The sequence below is a fragment of the Lynx rufus genome, unplaced genomic scaffold, assembly GCF_022079265.1.
Source record: "Lynx rufus isolate CCGP_SWC_20201006 ecotype Redwood Valley unplaced genomic scaffold, mLynRuf1.p SCAF_5, whole genome shotgun sequence".
NCBI lineage: Eukaryota > Metazoa > Chordata > Mammalia > Carnivora > Felidae > Lynx > Lynx rufus.
Genome location: NW_025814867.1, coordinates 76737241 through 76754999, shown reverse-complemented (window position 1 = coordinate 76754999; position 17759 = coordinate 76737241). Strand labels below are relative to the sequence as shown.

Below are 17759 nucleotides of genomic sequence, written 5' to 3'. Positions count from 1 at the left end.
GCAACTGCACCCATTTTCCACCGTCCTCTCTGACCTAGGTTGTGATGGGAACCACTCCGGAGAAAGAGAGCACAAGTGTCTGCAGAGCGCGGGACTGGGGTCCCGGGAGGAGGAGGAGGGGGTGGGAGGATGCGCAGCGGGAGGTGGCGCCGGGCTCGGGCTCTCATTGGACCAGCGGGCGCCCCTCCTCGCGGGGCCGGCTCCGCGACGGCTGGAAAAGCGGCAGTGCCCAGTGGTGAGAGGCGCAAGCGACTTCCGCGACCGAGCAGACATGGCCGAGTACACGCGGCCGCGGAACTGGCTGGCGCTGATCCGCCTTCGAAACCCGCCGGTCAACGCCATCAGGTAACGGGCTGGGTTGCTTCCAGCCCGGGCACGGAGGGCCCTTCGCCGCCTGCCTGCTCCGAGGCTTTGACTTTCCCCTGCTGGATTAAAAGCAGAGAGACACCGACACAGACAACCGCGGCGAATGCCAGGGCCTTGTGCATAGGTTAGCTTGGTTAACGTTCGCAGCGAACTCCCACCGGTGTTTCACTGGTGAGGAAACTGAGGCTCAGAGGCAGGCAGATGGCCTCTAAGTGGGCGAGCTGGACTCCAACACGGGCCATACGTGCCAGTTTCCTGCTCTTCTACTTGCTGGCAGCTTTGACTTCTCATGAGTACATTCTGTTCTAAAGGCACAATGCCCGCTAGACCTTGACCTCTTACTTCCCAATCTCGAATACAGGCTGCCCTAATAAAGTGTAACTCATAAGATTTAGAAATCTGATGATAAAGTTTCCTATTAATGCCAAGACAGTGAGTAAAGGTGAATTGTGGCCTGGACAGAAATGCAAAGTTCTTTCTCCTGATTTGCTCTAAACTTAAAGGCTTTAGTGCTGTAGTGGAGGATCCATTTGGAGTAAGCCTAGTAAGTATCCTATGGAGTAGACTGTGCAGTTTATCTTCTTTGATTTCATCATGGAGCACCTTCGCCCCTTTTATTATTTTTTTTTCTTTAAAAAACATTTTTTTTAAGGTTATTTATTTTTGAGACAGAGAGAGACAGAGTATGAACGGGGGAGGGTCAGAGAGAGAGGGAGACACAGAATCTGAAACAGGCTCCAGGCTCTGAGCCATCAGCACAGATGCCTGACGCGGGGCTTGAACTCATGAACCGCGAGATCATGACCTGAGCTGAAGTCGGACGCTTAACCGACTGGGCCACCCAGGCGCCCCACCTTCGCCTATTTTAAATTCTCCCACCTACGTGTGCAATGAGCTTACGGCATTGCTTTCAAAACTGAGATTAATGCTAGTTGTTTTTGTTTTTGTTTTAATTAATGAGGTTATTAGATAGGTTTGGTCTTCCATATCTTTGGAAAAAGGATAGTGATCCATCAGCCCAGGATAGAGCCGTCCATCCTCGGAGAGTAGGATTAGCCAAAATTAAAATTTACAATGAATATATGAAACAGGGTGAAAGACCTTTGGTCAACATTCTTAGCACATACCGCTGGAACAAAAAAGAGAGACTGGATTGAGGAGACCTGCTAATTTTACCTGAATTTTTATCTTAGTGTCATCAGATTTGATTTTACCATATTAATATTATAACTTTTATTTTTCAGATGAGTTATTGCATTTAGTCATGCAAAAAAAAGTGCAGCAATGAAAATCACACAAGGATGATATGTCCACTTTCTTGCCATTCTCAGAAAAAAAAGCAAAATAACTTATTTTGGTTTTGATGAAGCAAAACATAATATAATTACATATCCGTTTTGGACTCGTCTGTATTTTAGTTAGAATTACTAAATATTAGGACTCTGCCTCAGCCTCTGCTCATAAGAGGAAACCATGCCCATCAAGAACTTGGGGGAAACGTTTCACAGTCTAACACCCATAACAAGAAATATTTTCTCATAGCTATTTTAAACGTTTCTAGTCGTTAGCCTGCCCCTTCCCCTCTTGTAAGAGAAACGTTTGTATCTACCTCATAAAGTTGTGGTGAAGTTTACATCTGCTGGAAGTCATAAACTGGCATGGAACATGTGTTAGCTGCCATCATTGCAAGGCCCTCCAGCAGGCCCTGCTGCCTGGGGTTCATTTCAGCTTCCTCAAGTTTTCTCTGCGTGGGGATACTTTCCTGCCCTTTCTTCTGTCTTCTTCTGAAGTTATATATGTGGATATTTTCTTCTCTCTCTTTTTGTCAGCTTCATCATTTTCCATAATTTTGTCTTCTTTTCCACTTAATCTCCCCTCTGCCTCCATGCTTGCTGTCACTGCATCTAGTTTGTTTTGCACCTCATTTATAGCATTTCTTAATTCACTGTGACTATTTCTTTGTTCCTTGATCTCTGCAGCAATAGATTCTCTGCTCTCTTCTATGCTCTTTTCAATCCCAGTTATTAATCTTACGACCGTTATTCTAAATTCTTTCTCAGTTACATTGTTTACAACTGTTTTGAGCAGTTCTCTGGCTGTCATTTCTTCCTGGAATTTCTTTTGAGGAGAATTCTTCCGTTTCGTCATATTGGCTAGTTTTCTGTCCCTTATGTGTTTTTTTTTCAACGTTTTTTTAAATTTATTTATTTTTGGGACAGAGAGAGACAGAGCATGAACGGGGGAGGGTCAGAGAGAGAGGGAGACACAGAATCGGAAACAGGCTCCAGGCTCTGAGCCATCAGCCCAGAGCCTGACGCGGGGTTCGAACTCACAGACCGCGAGATTGTGACCTGGCTGAAGTCCGACGCTTAACCGACTGCGCCACCCAGGCGCCCCTGTCCCTTATGTGTTTTAATAGCTTGTTATGTCTAGGGCCTGGCCGTTCAGAAGGTGTTTTTGGAGTGTGTTTTGTGCTCTCTGTTGAGACTCTGGTTGCTTTGTCTCCCTACTCGTAGTGGTGGTTTGGAACGTCTACCGCGTGTGCTATGATTTGTTCCTTGAAGTATCCCTGGAGAAAAATTTTAAAAGGGGGGGTTGTGGTGAAAAAGGCCTTATCCTATACAAGGAGAGAAATGACAGGGCGGGGAAAAGTAAAAGAAAAAAAATTGCTCAGGAAGACAATCAGAGAAACTATATGGCCAGTCCAGAGAGACAGAGAGGAAAATAAAAAAGGAGATACAGAAGAGGTGTTAAAAGAATAGATTAAAAAAAAAAAATGTCTGTTTAAACAAACCAACAGCCAGAATAACCCAACTAGAGAAGGGAAGAAATAAGAGGAAGAAAAGAAAAAAATATGTATCTACATATACACAGAAAATAAGAATTGACCATGAATCAAATCAGAGAATGTAAATCCCCTAGACCAATATCTGACAGTGCCTTGGAACTAGTGTCTGCGCTGGTCTGGAGGGGCTGTCTGGTTGGTCAGTGTCGATCTTGCTCTGTTAGATGGCCAAGTTACTAGGCACGGAGGGGCGTGGTTTGGTGTAGGCAGGTCCCGCCTCCACTGCGGCCCTGATCCCTGAAACCCCACCTTGTTGGTGATGGGGAGAAAAATGGCGACACCCCAGTCTCTCCTTCCTGGGACACCCAAACCACTCTGTTTAGGCCCTCCTCACAGTGCCACGTGGGTGTGAGTGGGCCACTATGTCCCGTTCCACTGTCTCCCGCACTTCCCTGGTGCTTGGCTGGGATTCAAACCCTTATGTCATAAAGGAACTGGGTGCCCCGGTTCTGGGGTAGTGTCACCACCCACCCAGCCGACAAAGGGCCTCTAGCTGGTGGGTGCCTACAGGGTCTTTTGTCCTTGGAATGGCTATTTGCCTTCTTCCCACAGCATTCAAGGGAGAGGATTGTTCTCTCCCACTGCTGGGAGCTAGCTACCTAGCCTGGGGCTGACTCCCCTCCTCTCTAGGTGCAGGAACAGGGCAGAGAAAGCCCCACGGTTAGAAATTGGTTCTTTCTCCATTTTTTCCATCCCCTCATGTGTGGTTTTTCAGTTGTCCAAATACAATCCTACACTTCCACAGCCTCTCTTTCTCTTCCTTTTCTCCACAGAAGGGGATCCCTCCCCTCCGCGCCTACACCACCCATTTTATCTCTGCCAGTTCGTAATCATGCACCAATGGCTCACCATGTTGTCCCTGTGGGCCCCTGGAGATGTTTCTGTCACTCCGTAGCCCGGATTCCTGGAATTCCATGTCTTCTGGCCTCAATACTGCTGTGTTTGAGGGGTGAGGGAACTTCGGGTCCCCCTACTTCTCCACCACGTTGACTCCTCTCTCCCCAACTGCTCTTTAAAATTCTCCCACTTCTTAAATGAGAGTGCATCCAGAGGATTTACACTCAACTCTTTTTGCCTTTGGCTGACTCATTCAATCTTGACTATAGCTCTCTTTTATAGATGACTCCCTCATCAACTGAAACTTAGCAAAATCTACTGCGTGCCCTTTTTTTCCCAGATCTTGCCTCTGCCTCCTAAATTAGTTTTAGCTTTGGCTGTCAGTGACAGAAAACTCAAAAGAGTAGTGGATTAAACAAAATAAGGTTGATTTCTTTCATAGCAGTGTCTTAGAATGATATGATTGTTCCACAATCATCAGGGTTCCCAATTCTGTTTATCTTTTGCTCTGCCATCCTCATTTCAGGTCTTCCACCTCTTGGTCCATGATGGCTGCTTATGATCTAGCCATCACATCCCCATTCCTGCCAGAAAAGGAAAAGAGAAAAGCATACCCAATCCTTTAAGAACTCTTCCCAAAGTTGGATATACCAAATCTTCCATCCTATTGACCACAACTTAATGCCTTAGGCTGACTTTACTGCATAACAAGCTGGAAAATGCAACCTTTATTTTGGGCAGTCATGTATCCAGCTAAAAACTAGATGCTTAATATTTTGAAGGAAGTGGGGAAGGTTGGATATTTGGGGTAATTTGAAGCCCCTGACACATCTCTTGGGTTGTTTCTTTTAGACTATTTCAGTTTTCTTATATTTTGCCAATATGACAAATTGAAAGTAATTTCTTCTCACTGTGAATGTCCACATCACTTTATTTGTATTTTCATTACAGCCATCTTAGTGTGACATTTTGTCATTTCCTAGGATGTTATAAGCTCCTTTCAGTATACATAGAAGATGTACAATGATATTTTTAAATTGATTAGTGCTGCTTCTAAGTGGCCAAAGTTACAGCAAACTGTAGGAAAATACTATTTTTTAAAAATTTTAGGGGCGCCTGGGTGGCTGTCGGTTGAGCATCTGACTTTGGCTCAGGTCATGATCTCGCAGTCTGTGAGTTCGAGCCCCGCGTCAGGCTCTGTGTGACAGCTCGGAGCCTGGAGCCTGTTTCAGATTCTGTGTCTCTTTCTCTCTCTGACCCTCCCCCATTCATGCTCTGTCTCTCTCTGTCCCAAAAATTAATAAACTTTAAAATAATTTTTTTTATTCATTTGGAGCACCTGGGCACCTCAGTCAATTAAGCATCTGAATTCAGCACAGGTCACGATCTCATGGTTCATGAGTTTGAGCCCTACATTGGGCTCTGCACTGACAGTACAGAGTCTGCTTGGGATTCTCTCTGTCCCTCCCCGACTCGCTTGCTCTCTCTCAAATAAATAAATAAACTTAAAAACAAGAAAAAGCGTATTCATTTATTTAGTCCAGTGCTTAATTCACAGTTGACATGTTTATTATTAATTGATCAAATTAGTGAAAACTGAATAGTGAGTAACTAGGGTTTTTATACATTGCTTGTGTGTTTCAATTTTCATTGTTAGGAAAGGAAAAAAGTCTGAGATGGTATAAATTTAATTCTAATGCCTCATGTAATTTTTTTCTTTTAGTACATCTGTACTCCATGGAATAAAAGAGGGACTACAGAAAGCTATAACAGACCATACAGTAAAAGCCATTGTGATTTGTGGAGCAAATGGCAAATTCTCTGCAGGTAACCAGTCTCTAACTCTTTCTCATTATCTTTGGAATCCAACCGCAGCCTGAGACCGATGCTGCCTTAACCGTCCCTGTGGGTAATACCGTAGGGTGGGTAATGGATATGGGAGACTTGAATGGGAATGGGAAACATTGCAGAGAGACAAGAGTCACAAAAAGACCCAGAGAAGACTTTGACCTTGCTCTCTTTTGTACTGGATGGGCCTTTGGAGGACACCCAGGCTTGATGGGTGTTATACCTGCTAGTATACACTTGTTGGTACATACCTGCTCTGCATATATCTCCACCCTATGGGAGCTTGGACGAATCCCTGTAATCTCCTGAACTCCTCAATTTCTCTGTTTAGAAAGAGTAGTAGTATCTAGAAAGGATCTAGTAGTATTTAGAAAGGATAGTAGTATCTATCTTAATAGGTTTTTGTGAGGTTACATGAGATATATCTGAAAGTCCCTAGTGCAGTGCCTGCATCAGAAGATGTTCAATAAATGTTATTTTTTATTTCTTTCTGACAGAGACTTGAAATTGAATTCATTTTTCTTCTTTAAAAAAAATTTTTTTTAACGTATATTTATTTTTGAGACAGAAAGAGACAGAGCACGAGCAGGGGAGGAACAGAGAGAGAGGGAGACACAGAATCTGAAGCAGGCTCCAGGCTCTGAGCTGTCAGCACACAGCCTGATGTGGGGCTTGAAACCACAAACCACGAGATCATGACCTGAGCCGAAGTCAGACACTTAACTGGCTGAGCCACCCAGGCACCCCTGAGTTCATTTTTCTTCTAATAGTCACCCATCTCAGTCACCATGACTATCTTTATTGGGTTATTCTATGAAGATGCAAAAATATTGAAAACATATGGCAAAACAATCTGAAATGGTGATTCAGTGGTATTTGTAGTAGCTTTTCTTCTTTTCCCAAATGAATATATTATGCCTTTTGTCCTATATGAAGGCCTGTGTAATGTTACTGTAGCCAATGGAATTTAATGTATGTTAATTGCAGCCTGAGAAGAAATAGATATTGGAATCATGACAGTAAAGAAATGTAAAAATGATAATCATTATAAAATTACCATTTATCTTGCCTGCTATGTGCCAGTACTATATGGGTTATTTATTTATTAATAATGAAAACAGTAGTATTTTTACACATACTTTAATCCTCAGTAAATCCTACAATCTCCATTTACAGATGAGAAGGATGAACCTGAGAGAGATTAAAATAATGTGCCAAACATTAATCAGTTATGAAATGGCTTACTTGTTGTTTTGAAACTTCAGGTCAGAAGCCCAAGATAGTGACTTTGCACCATGGAGAGAGGGATCCCAATTATAGAAAACTCAATATTTCTTTGTAAGAAAGAAGGTAGAAAAGGGAGAATGTAGTTAGAACTCAGGGATAGAAAAAAAAATTCTCCTAGAAAAGCATTAGAGGTGGTTAGACTTAATGGGTTTATATAGAACAATTGGAAAATATACATTCTTCTCAAATTTGCAACATTTACAGATTTGACCAGATACTGGACCACAAGAACTTGTCTGAATACATTTTACTTAGAATATGTTCTCTGACAGCAATGCAATTAAACTAGAAATCAATAACAAAAATATAACTAAAAATACTCATATGTCTAGAAATTAAATTCATTTCTTTTTTTAAATTTTTTTTTCAACGTTTATTTATTTTTGGGACAGAGAGAGACAGAGCATGAACGGGGGAGGAGCAGAGAGAGAGGGAGACACAGAATCGGAAACAGGCTCCAGGCTCTGAGCCATCAGCCCAGAGCCTGACGCGGGGCTCGAACTCCCAGACCGCGAGATCGTGACCTGGCTGAAGTCGGACGCTCAACCGACTGCGCCACCCAGGCGCCCCTAAATTCATTTCTTAATAATCCCTGAGTCAAAGTGAAATCATAATAGAATTTAGAAAATATTTAGAACTGAATGATAGTGAAAATGCAACATATATAACTGAAGGATACAGCTAACGCAAAACTTAGCAGGAGATTTATAACCTTAAAGGTATTTATCAGAAAAGAAAACAGACTGAAACATAACGAGTTAAGCATCTATATCAAGGAACTAACCAATGAACTACTAGACCCAATGAAGTAGAAGAAAGGGAATAATGAAGAGGAGAAATTACTGTGATAGAAACAAATGTGATTCAAGACTGTCAAAAGTTAGTTCTTTGAAAGACTATTGAAATCTACAAACCTCTGGAGAGATTGATCAAGAGAAAAAGGGAAGGCACAATGTATATAGGGAATGGCAAATGGGATATCACTGCAAATACTGTAGCCATTAAAAAAGATAATGAAAATATTATGGCTTCCCAATATGACTCAAGTGGAAATAAAAAACCATTAAAGAAATCGAATCAGTAATCAAAAATCTCACAGAGTAAGTTCCAGCCCCAAATGACTTTATTGGCAAGCTCTAACTGGAAAGTCAAGGAAAATATTATTTGAATTTCACGTAAATGTTTTAGGGAATAAAAGAAGAGGGAACACTTCCCATATTAGTTTCCTTGGGCTGCCATAACCGATGACTTGTGGAGGGTAGAAGTTCAAACTCAAGGTATCTGTATGGTCATTCTTACTCCAGAGGCTCTAGGGAAGACTCTTTGCTTGCCTCCTCTAGCTTCTGTGGTTGCAGGCAATCCTTGGTGTTCCTTGGCTTATTGCTTTATCACTCCTGTCTCTTTCCATGACCTTCTCGCCTGCGTCCAGATTTCCCTGATCTTATATAGACCCACCCAAATCCAGTATGACCTCATCTTTACTCAGTTATATCTGCAAAGACCCTATTTCCAAATAAGGTAAGTTTCACAGGTTCTGCGTGGGCCCCATTCAATCCAGTACTCTTTCTAACTCATTTCATAATCTTGATACCAACACCTATCAAGGCCAGTATGAAAAAGCAAAATTTACAAATGAAATTTGCAATGAAAGAAAAGCAAAATGAAAGGCAAGTTTCATTCATAAACATAAGTATAAAAATCTTAAATAATATATCATAAAATTGAATCTAACAATATATAAAAAGTGGAAGGCATCACTTTTTTTTCCCGGAAATTCCAGATTGGTTGAACATTATAAGATTAATGTAGTTCATTCTATTAAAAGATTAAAAGAGAAAAACCATATGAATTTTTTAAGAACTGCAGAAAAAACATTTGATATCATTTGACACGCATTAAAAATAAAAATTTTTAGTAAACTAGGTATAGAAAGAAAATGTCTTAATCCATTTTTGAAAACCTATAGAAAACATCAGATAAAATGGTAAGTTGAAAGCCTTCCTGGGGCACCTGGCTGGCTCAATCAGTAGAGCATGAGACTCTTGATCTTGGGGTTTTGTGCTCAAGCCCCACGTTGGGTATAAAGATTACTTAAAAATGAAAAAATCAAAACAAAACAAAACAAAGCTTTCCTTCTGAGATAGGAGCAAGATGAGGCTAGCTACTCTCCCCATTTCTGTTTGACATTGTGTTTTAGGCCCTGGCCAGTCCAGTAAGGCTAGAGAGACAAATGAAAGGTATTGAGATTGGAAAGGAAGAAACAAAACTTCATCATCCAGAAGATATGGTAGAGTTTGCAGAAAAATCAAAATAATCTATTAGAAAGGTATTATAATTAATAACTTAGTAATTTTGCTAGATATAAAATCAATATCCAAAACTTTATTGCATTTCTATATGCCAGAAATAAACAGTTAAAAAGTGAAATCACTGTACTCTTGTTTGTGCCTTGGTTTCTGTAAAATTGGGATACTAGTACTAACCTTATGCTGCAAGTAGAAAAATGTAGTAATAACGTTTAAGAATGTGGGCTCTGTAGTTAAACTGAGTTCAAATCCTTATTCTACCAGTAATTAACTGGTCATATGTTTGAACTAGTCACTTAACATCTCGAAGCCTTAGCTTCCTGACCTGTGAAATGGAGATTGTTATACTACTTAACCTACGTGTTAAGAAAATCAAATAAGAGAGTATATGAAACTACTTAGCACGGTGCCTGATGTAAAGTGTTTATCCAGTATGCACTAATTGCTATTATGACATGAAAAATCATTTAAATCTAAACTTACAGGATTGATAGGCCTGAGATATCTTGTTTTTCTTGAGCCAAAAAGGAATAGAAATAATAACTAATAACACTAGATGAGAGTGTGAGTATGATGGATTGGTGAGCAAAAAAATCATAATCTTGGATTGATGCTGGGTAAGGTACAGGTAGAAATGAAAAGTTAAATAGGTTGATATGAAAGAATTACTTTAACTTTTTAACTCTTGCCAAGCTTAATGTTTTCAAAGAATAGATAATTCTATGGGAAAGAGTTCAGTATAATGTTATGTGAAAAAAGGAAAATATGAAAAATGATGTTATAGAATGCTTTCAATAATGTTAAATATATATGATAGCAAACTTTCATTTAATTCTCTCCTAAGTCACTGAAGACAGGTGTTATGATAAAAAAAGTTGCATAACTTACTGAAGGTCACAAAGCCATTTACATAAATGCATTGGGAAACAATTAAGAATTCATGAAAATATTACATTGTTATCTCTGTGTGGTGATTTTGGGGTGATCCTTATGTTCTTTATTATTTTGTGTATTTTTCAAATTTTCTATAATGCATGTGTTATTTTTATAATTAGGAAAAGAAATAAATGTTGCTTTTATTGATCATAAAAACAATCTATTACAAAAACATAAAACATATAACTCACAAATATGTATGTGTTTTATGCTGAGGTTTTATGTTGTAATGATTTATGCTCTTAACAAAGATATAATAAGGTTGGTGAGCAATACTATGCAAAAAAAAAGAAGGGGAGGGAGGGCTGGTTCAACTTCTGAATCTCTATTCCCCCTTCTCTGAGGCTTTTAATTTTTTACAGGTAGAGTTACTACCTATCATATGGAAGACAGATTTTAGATTACAGGATTCCTGATCAAGGTTTGAGGATTTTCTCTTGTAATGTTCTACATTTTCCAGGTTATTTTTCCTTCACTGTGTGTCCAGCTGAAGAATTAAATGTTTTGTGGTCCCAAAAAGGTCTGAAATTCCTTGAGAGTTATCTGATACCTTATTGTCTATAACAAAGTCCAAGTCTCTCCACCTCTCTTTTTCCTTGTCTGTGTCCTTAGGTGCTGATATCCACGGCTTCACTGCTCCTAGAAAGCCCGCCATCGTATTGGGACACGTAGTAGATGAAATACAGAGAAATGAGAAGCCCGTGGTGGCAGCTATTCAAGGCATGGCTTTAGGAGGGGGAGTAGAGCTGGCCCTGGGCTGTCACTATAGGATTGCCCATGCAGAGGTAACCGCTAAAGCTCCATATGGGGCTCGGTGTGGGGGGCTTTTCCTTAAGGCGATGTCTAAATGTTGTATAAGCCTCAGTGGTGATCATTTTGAAAGGCTAGCTTCCTGGTTGACAACTCTTATGTATTTTTAGCACTGGTTTTTCAGCTGCTATGCATCAGCACAGAGGTAGTAGTTGTTGACATGTTGAAAAATGTCCATTCCATGAGTAAATAGCTGTTACCCTGAGCCCCATGACTGTCCCTTTGCTTCCCTAGCCCTAGCCCTTGGGTCTCCCCATAAAACACAAACCAAAGGGGAACTACTGGGTCGGTACAGGGCCCCCACGACTCTGCTCCAGTAGTATGACCCACGTCATGTTCCGCTGAGCCATGCTTATGCAGCATGAGGTATAAAATATTTTGACTCTCATCCCTGAGTATGCATACTTATTTAAATTTTTATTTCCTCAAAGGTTTTGGTTTTGTGGTCCTTTGTAATTATTAGTACCTTAGAAGACAATTTCCTATTTGAAAATAGCACAAAATTGTAAATCCATTTGTTTCTGGAAATAGATTTAATTTGGGCTATTAAGTATGTGGATGAGTTCTGTGATATCAGTCTCAGAATGGTAACATTTTTTAAGTAACATTTTTCTAATGATAAAGATAATGTTGATCATTGTGATAGACTAAAAAATACAGGAAAGTATAAAGATGTAAACTAAAATCCCCATAAACTCACAGTTCAGAAATAACCACTATTAATATTCTATTTTATTTTCTTTTGGTCTTCTTCCTATGTAATACATTTTTCTTATAGCTTTTTTTAAATTTCTTTTTCTTTGCCGTCTTTAAGAAAAAAAACACCTGCAGGGACGCCTTGTTGGCTCAGTTGGTTAAGTGTCTGACTCTTGGTTTCCATTCAGGTCATGATCTCATGGTTCCATCTGTGGGATCAAGCCCCAAGTAGGGCTCCATGCTGTTAGTGTTGGATCCTCTCTCTCCCTTCTCTCTGCCCCTGCCATGTGCTCTCTCTCAAAATAAATGAACTAAACACACACACACACACACACACACACACACACACACACACACAAACACACACACAAAAAACCTACCTTTGGGATTATATTGTATTTCATTTGTACTCCATTTTTATACTAATATCATATTTAGCCTATTTGTTTATGCATTCTGCCAATCTGTTTTCGAGAGTTTAATCTATTTACATGTAACACAATTACTAATAAGGAAGTACTTACTTCTGCCATTTTGCTATTTTTTTTCTTTGTCTTCTATCTTTTTTGTTTCTCAATTATTCCATTAATGCTTTCATTTGTATTACATAGATATTTTCTATTACCCTTTTCATTTTCTTGTTCCTTCTCTTACTATGTATTTTTGAGTTATTTTCTTACTGGTGGTAAGAAAGTCCTGGTGATTACAATTAACATCTTAATTTAAAACAATCTAGTTCAGATTAATGCCAACTTAATTTCAATAGTATACAAAAAAGTTTGCTTCTATATGGTTCCATTACCCACTACTTTAATGCTGTTATTGTCACAAATTGTATCATTACACATTTGTATGCCCATTAACATAGATTTTTTTTTTAATTTTTTTTTCAACGTTTTTATTTATTTTGGGGACAGAGAGAGACAGAGCATGAACGGGGGAGGGGCAGAGAGAGAGGGAGACACAGAATCGGAAACAGGCTCCAGGCTCCGAGCCATCCGCCCAGAGCCTGACGCGGGGCTCGAACTCACGGACCGCGAGATCGTGACCTGGCTGAAGTCGGACGCTTAACCGACTGCGCCACCCAGGCGCCCCTAGATTTTTTTTTAAATATGAAATTTATTGTCAAATTGGTTTCCATACAACACCTAGTGCTCATCCCAACAGGTGCCCTCCTCAATGCCCATCACCCACTTTCCCCTCCCTCCCCCCCATCAACCCTCAGTTTATTCTCAGTTTTTAAAAGTCTCTTATGGTTTGCCTCCTTCCCTCTCTGTAACTCCCCCCCCCCCGGGTCTTCTGTTAAGTTTCTCAGGATCCACATAAGAGTGAAAACATATAGATTTTTTATTACTGCTTAATGTAGGGGTCTTTTAAATCAGATAGGAAAGAAGAATTATACAGAAAAGTTTATATTAATTTGTCCTTTATATTTACCTAAATAGTGATCCTTTATCATTGTTTTTTATTACTTCACATGGATTTGAGTTCCTGTCTAGTGTCCTTTCATTTCACTGTGAAGGATTTCTTGTGGGGCAGATGTGCTGGCGACAAATCCAATTTTTGCCTCAGAATGCTTTAATTTGTCTTCATTTTGATTTTTCTAAAGTTTATTTATTTACTTTGAGAGAGAGAGAGAGAGAATGGGGGAGGGGCAGAGAGAAGGAGAGAGAGAATCCCAAGCAGGATTGGGAGTGTGGAGCCTGACATGGGCCTCGAACCCATGAACCATGAGATCATGACCTGAGCCAAAATCTAGAGTTGGATGTTTAATCAACTAACCCACCCAGGTGCCCCTTGTTTTCATTTTCAAAAGCTAGTTTTGCTGGATGTAGAATTTTTGTTTGACATGTTTTTTCTTTTAGTGCTTTCAATATGTCAACCTACTGCCTTTTGGTCTCCATGGTTTCTGACAAGAAACCTGCTGTTAAGCTTATTGTAAATAGTCTTTAAACATATCATTTTAAATGGCTGTATAATTTTGTCTTATAGATATACCATAATTTATTTAACATTTCCTTGTAGCATTAAATTTTTTTAATGTTTATTTATTTATTTTGAGAGAGAGAGCAGGGGAGGGCAGGGAGAGAGGGAAAGAGAAAATCCCAAGCAGGCTCTGCATTGTCAGCACAGAGCCAGACATGGGGCTCAAGCCCATGAACCCCGAGATCATAAAATGAGCTGAAATCAAGAATTGGACACTCAGTCAACTGAGCCACCCAGGCACCCCAGCATTTTAATTTTTATAAGGGTTTATGAATAAAGATATATATCCTAAGTGCTCCTTTTTCTGTGTCCCTCTTACCATGCCTTCTGCACACTGAGTGTAGATATAAGTTATAAGCAATGATAAGTCAGGGGATGGAGATGAACAGTGGTGCGAAAAATTCTTGACTGACTGTTAGGAATGCCTTGTGTGAGAAATGCTTAAATATTCCAGGTATTCTGGAGCTCTTGGAATCACAATGTGGGTAAATGACAGTCTGCATTAAAGCACCCTCCTCCTCCCATCCTGTACCTGTAACAAAACTAACAGAACTTTAGCCACTTTTAAATAGCCAAGAGAGGCATGTGGTAAAGGGCTTGAACTCATTCTCTTGCCTGGACTGAGGTTGCTATCTAATTTTTTTTCTGTAAGAGCTTTATTGAGATATAACTCAAAAACCATATAATACATTCATTTAAAGTGTACAATTGAGGGTGCCTGGCTGGCTCAGTCAGTTAAGTGTCTGACTTTGGCTCTGGTCATGATCTCATTGTTCCTGGGTTCAAGCCCTGCATCAGGCTCAGCACTGACAGCTTGGAGCCTGCTTTGGATTCTCTGTCTCCCTCACTCTCTCTGCCCCTCCCCTGCTCATGCTCCCTGTCTCTCAAAAAATAAATAAATAAACAACAACAACAAAAAAACCATTTAAGGGGCACCTGGGTGACTCAGTCAGTTGAGCATCCAAGTTCAGCTCAGGTCACGATCTCGCAGTTGGTGGGTTCGAGCCCCACGGTAGGCTCTGTGCTGACAGCTCAGAGCCTGGAGCCTGTTTCTGATTCTGTGTCTCCATCTCTCTTTGTCCCTCCCCTGCCTTTGCTGTCTCTCTCTCAAAAATAAACATTTTTAAAAATTAAAAAAAAACATTTAAAAATAAAATGTACAATTGAGGGGTGCCTGGGTGGCTCAGTTGGTTATCTGACTCTTGATTGGTCTTGATCTCGGGGTTGTGAGTTCAAGCCCTGCACTGGGCTTCACACTGGACGTGGAGCCTACTTAAAAAAATAAAAATAGGGGTGCCTGGGTGGCGCAGTCGGTTAAGCGTCCGACTTCAGACTTCAGCCAGGTCACGATCTCGCGGTCCGGGAGTTCGAGCCCCGCGTCAGGCTCTGGGCTGATGGCTCAGAGCCTGGAGCCTGTTTCCGATTCTGTGTCTCCCTCTCTCTCTGCCCCTCCCCCGTTCATGCTCTGTCTCTCTCTGTCCCAAAAATAAATAAACGTTGAAAAAAATAAATAAATAAAAATAAAAATAAAGTGTACAACTGAATGGTATATTAGCATATTCACAGGGCTGTGTAACCCTTACCACAGTGGATTTTAGAACATTTATTATACCAAAAAGAAAATTCATACCCTTTAGGAGTAACCCACCATCTCCCCTCTCCCCCAGTCCTAGGCAACCACTAATCTACTTTCTGTCTCTATGGGTTTGCCTATTCTAGACATTTCATATACACAGAATCATACAACATGTTGTCTTTTATGACTGGCTTCTATCACTTAGCATAATGTTGTCATCGTTCACCCATGTTGTAGCTTGTCAGTACTTCATTCCTTTCTATGGCCAAATAATATTTCCTTGTATGGATATACCACATTTTCTTTATCCATTCATCAGTTGATGAACATGTGAATTGTTTCTATTTTCTTGGCTTTTATGAACAATGATGCTAGGAAAATTTGTGTAACATTGTGTGTGTTGTGTGTGTGTGTGTGTGTGTGTGTGTGTGTGTTTATTATAGTCATCCTATTGGATGTGAAATAGTATCTTGTTGTGGTTTTGATTTGCATTTTCCTGATGGGCTAATGATATTGAACATCTCTTCATGTGCTTATTGGCTATTTTGTATCTCTTCTTGAGAGAAATGTCTATTCAGATCCTTTGCCAATTTTTTAAATGTTTTTTATTTACTTTTGAGAGAGAGAGAGAGAGAGAGAGATTGAGTGGGGGAGGAGCAGAGAGTGAGGGATACCCGGAATCCGAAGCAGGCTCCAGGCTCTGAGCTGTCAGCACAGAGCCCAATGCAGGGCTCAAACCCATGAGCTGTGAAATCATGACCTGAGCTGAAGTTGGAGGCTTAACCAACTAAGCCACCCAGGTGCCCCTCCTTTGCCCATTTTTAATTGGATTGTCTTTTTATTACTGAGTTGTAAAAAGTTCTTTATATATTCTACATACATGATTAGCAAATATTCTCTCCTATTCTGTGAGTTTTCCTTTTAATTTCTCGGCTTCCTGGCTCTTTTAGGGCTCCATAAAGCTGTTCCTGGGCAATATAACGTTTGTTGGCTGAAACAGATCACAATGGAGTCAGAGAAAAAAATATGTAAGAAGTTAGAGATGTATTTCAACATGAAGACTTAGGGACAGCACAGCTCTGTTTATGTTGTTAACCTAAGTAGAGGGTGTGCACTAATTTGCCCTGTAAAAACTTTTTTTTTTTAAATTTATTTAAAGTGTCAGGGTGCCTGGGTGGCTCAGTCAGTTAAGCGTCTGACTTCTGCTCAGGCCATGATTTCAATGGTTGAGGCTCTATGCTGATGGCTCAGAGCCTGGAGCCTGCCCCTCCCCCACTAGTGCTTTGTCTTTCTCTCTCTCTTTTTCTCAAAAATGAATAAACATTAAACATTTTTTAATTTATTTAAAGTGTCTTATTTATTTTGAGAGTAGGGGGAGGGGCAGAGAGCGGGAGAGAGAGAATCCCAAGCAGGCTCCACACTGTCAGGGCAGAGCCTGATGCAGAGCTTGATCTCAGGAACCTTGAGATCAGGACCTGAGCCAAAATCAAGAGTCGGACGCTTAACCAACTGAGCCACCCAGGCACTCTCGCTTTTTGTTATGTATTTATTTTAAGAGAGAGAGTGTGTGTGCATTGCTCTGCAGAAACTCCTGAAACAGTGTTTTTGAAAGTGTGGGAAATCCAGAGGAATCCTCCCCTTTACTCTACATGCTGTCTCATTCTAATGACCTTTATGCCTTCAAACTTTAATAGGCTCAAATTGGCTTCCCAGAAGTCAGACTAGGACTCCTTCCTGGTGCAAGAGGAACCCAGCTTCTCCCCAGACTCATTGGAGTTCCTGCTGCACTCGATTTAATTACCTCAGGTCAGTACAAACCCTGACAACAGCTGTCTAGAGCAATGCGAGGAACTGGTTTAAGATTTAGAGAAATTCTGGATTGACCATTACCCACTGAAGTAATCTTAAGAGGATACTTTAATTTCTTTGACTATCAATTTTCTCATCTGTAAAATGGAAGGAGTACTTTCCCTGAGAGCTTCTCAGACATTACCATGAAGATCACATGTAGGTGCCTCCCCCAAAAAATTTCTTTAATGTTTATTCATTTTTGAGAGACAGAGACAGAGCATGAGCGGGGGAGGGGCAGAGAGCGAGGGAGACACAGCATCTGAAGCAGGCTCCAGGCTCTGAGCTGTCAGCACAGAGCCGGTCTTGGGCTCAAACCCACAAACCACAAGATCATGACCTGAGCTGAACTTGGTCGCTTAACCAGCCGAGCCACCCAGGCACCCCATGTGCCTTCTAAATGAAAGTGTTTACAGAG

The 17759-nt window shown here is 40.5% G+C and overlaps 1 protein-coding gene across 1 annotated transcript in view; it reads left to right on the top strand.

Annotated features, from left to right (window-relative positions):
- The first annotated feature begins 267 nt into the window (after positions 1-267).
- Positions 268-17759, top strand: part of EHHADH (enoyl-CoA hydratase and 3-hydroxyacyl CoA dehydrogenase) — a 48776-nt gene continuing 31284 nt past the window's right edge. The window contains exons 1-4 of the mRNA XM_047099981.1: positions 268-345; positions 5772-5875; positions 11038-11210; positions 17188-17299. Of these exons, the coding sequence (XP_046955937.1) occupies positions 272-345; positions 5772-5875; positions 11038-11210; positions 17188-17299 (463 nt within the window). The 5' untranslated portion in view covers positions 268-271. The remainder of the gene's footprint in view (positions 346-5771; positions 5876-11037; positions 11211-17187; positions 17300-17759) is intronic.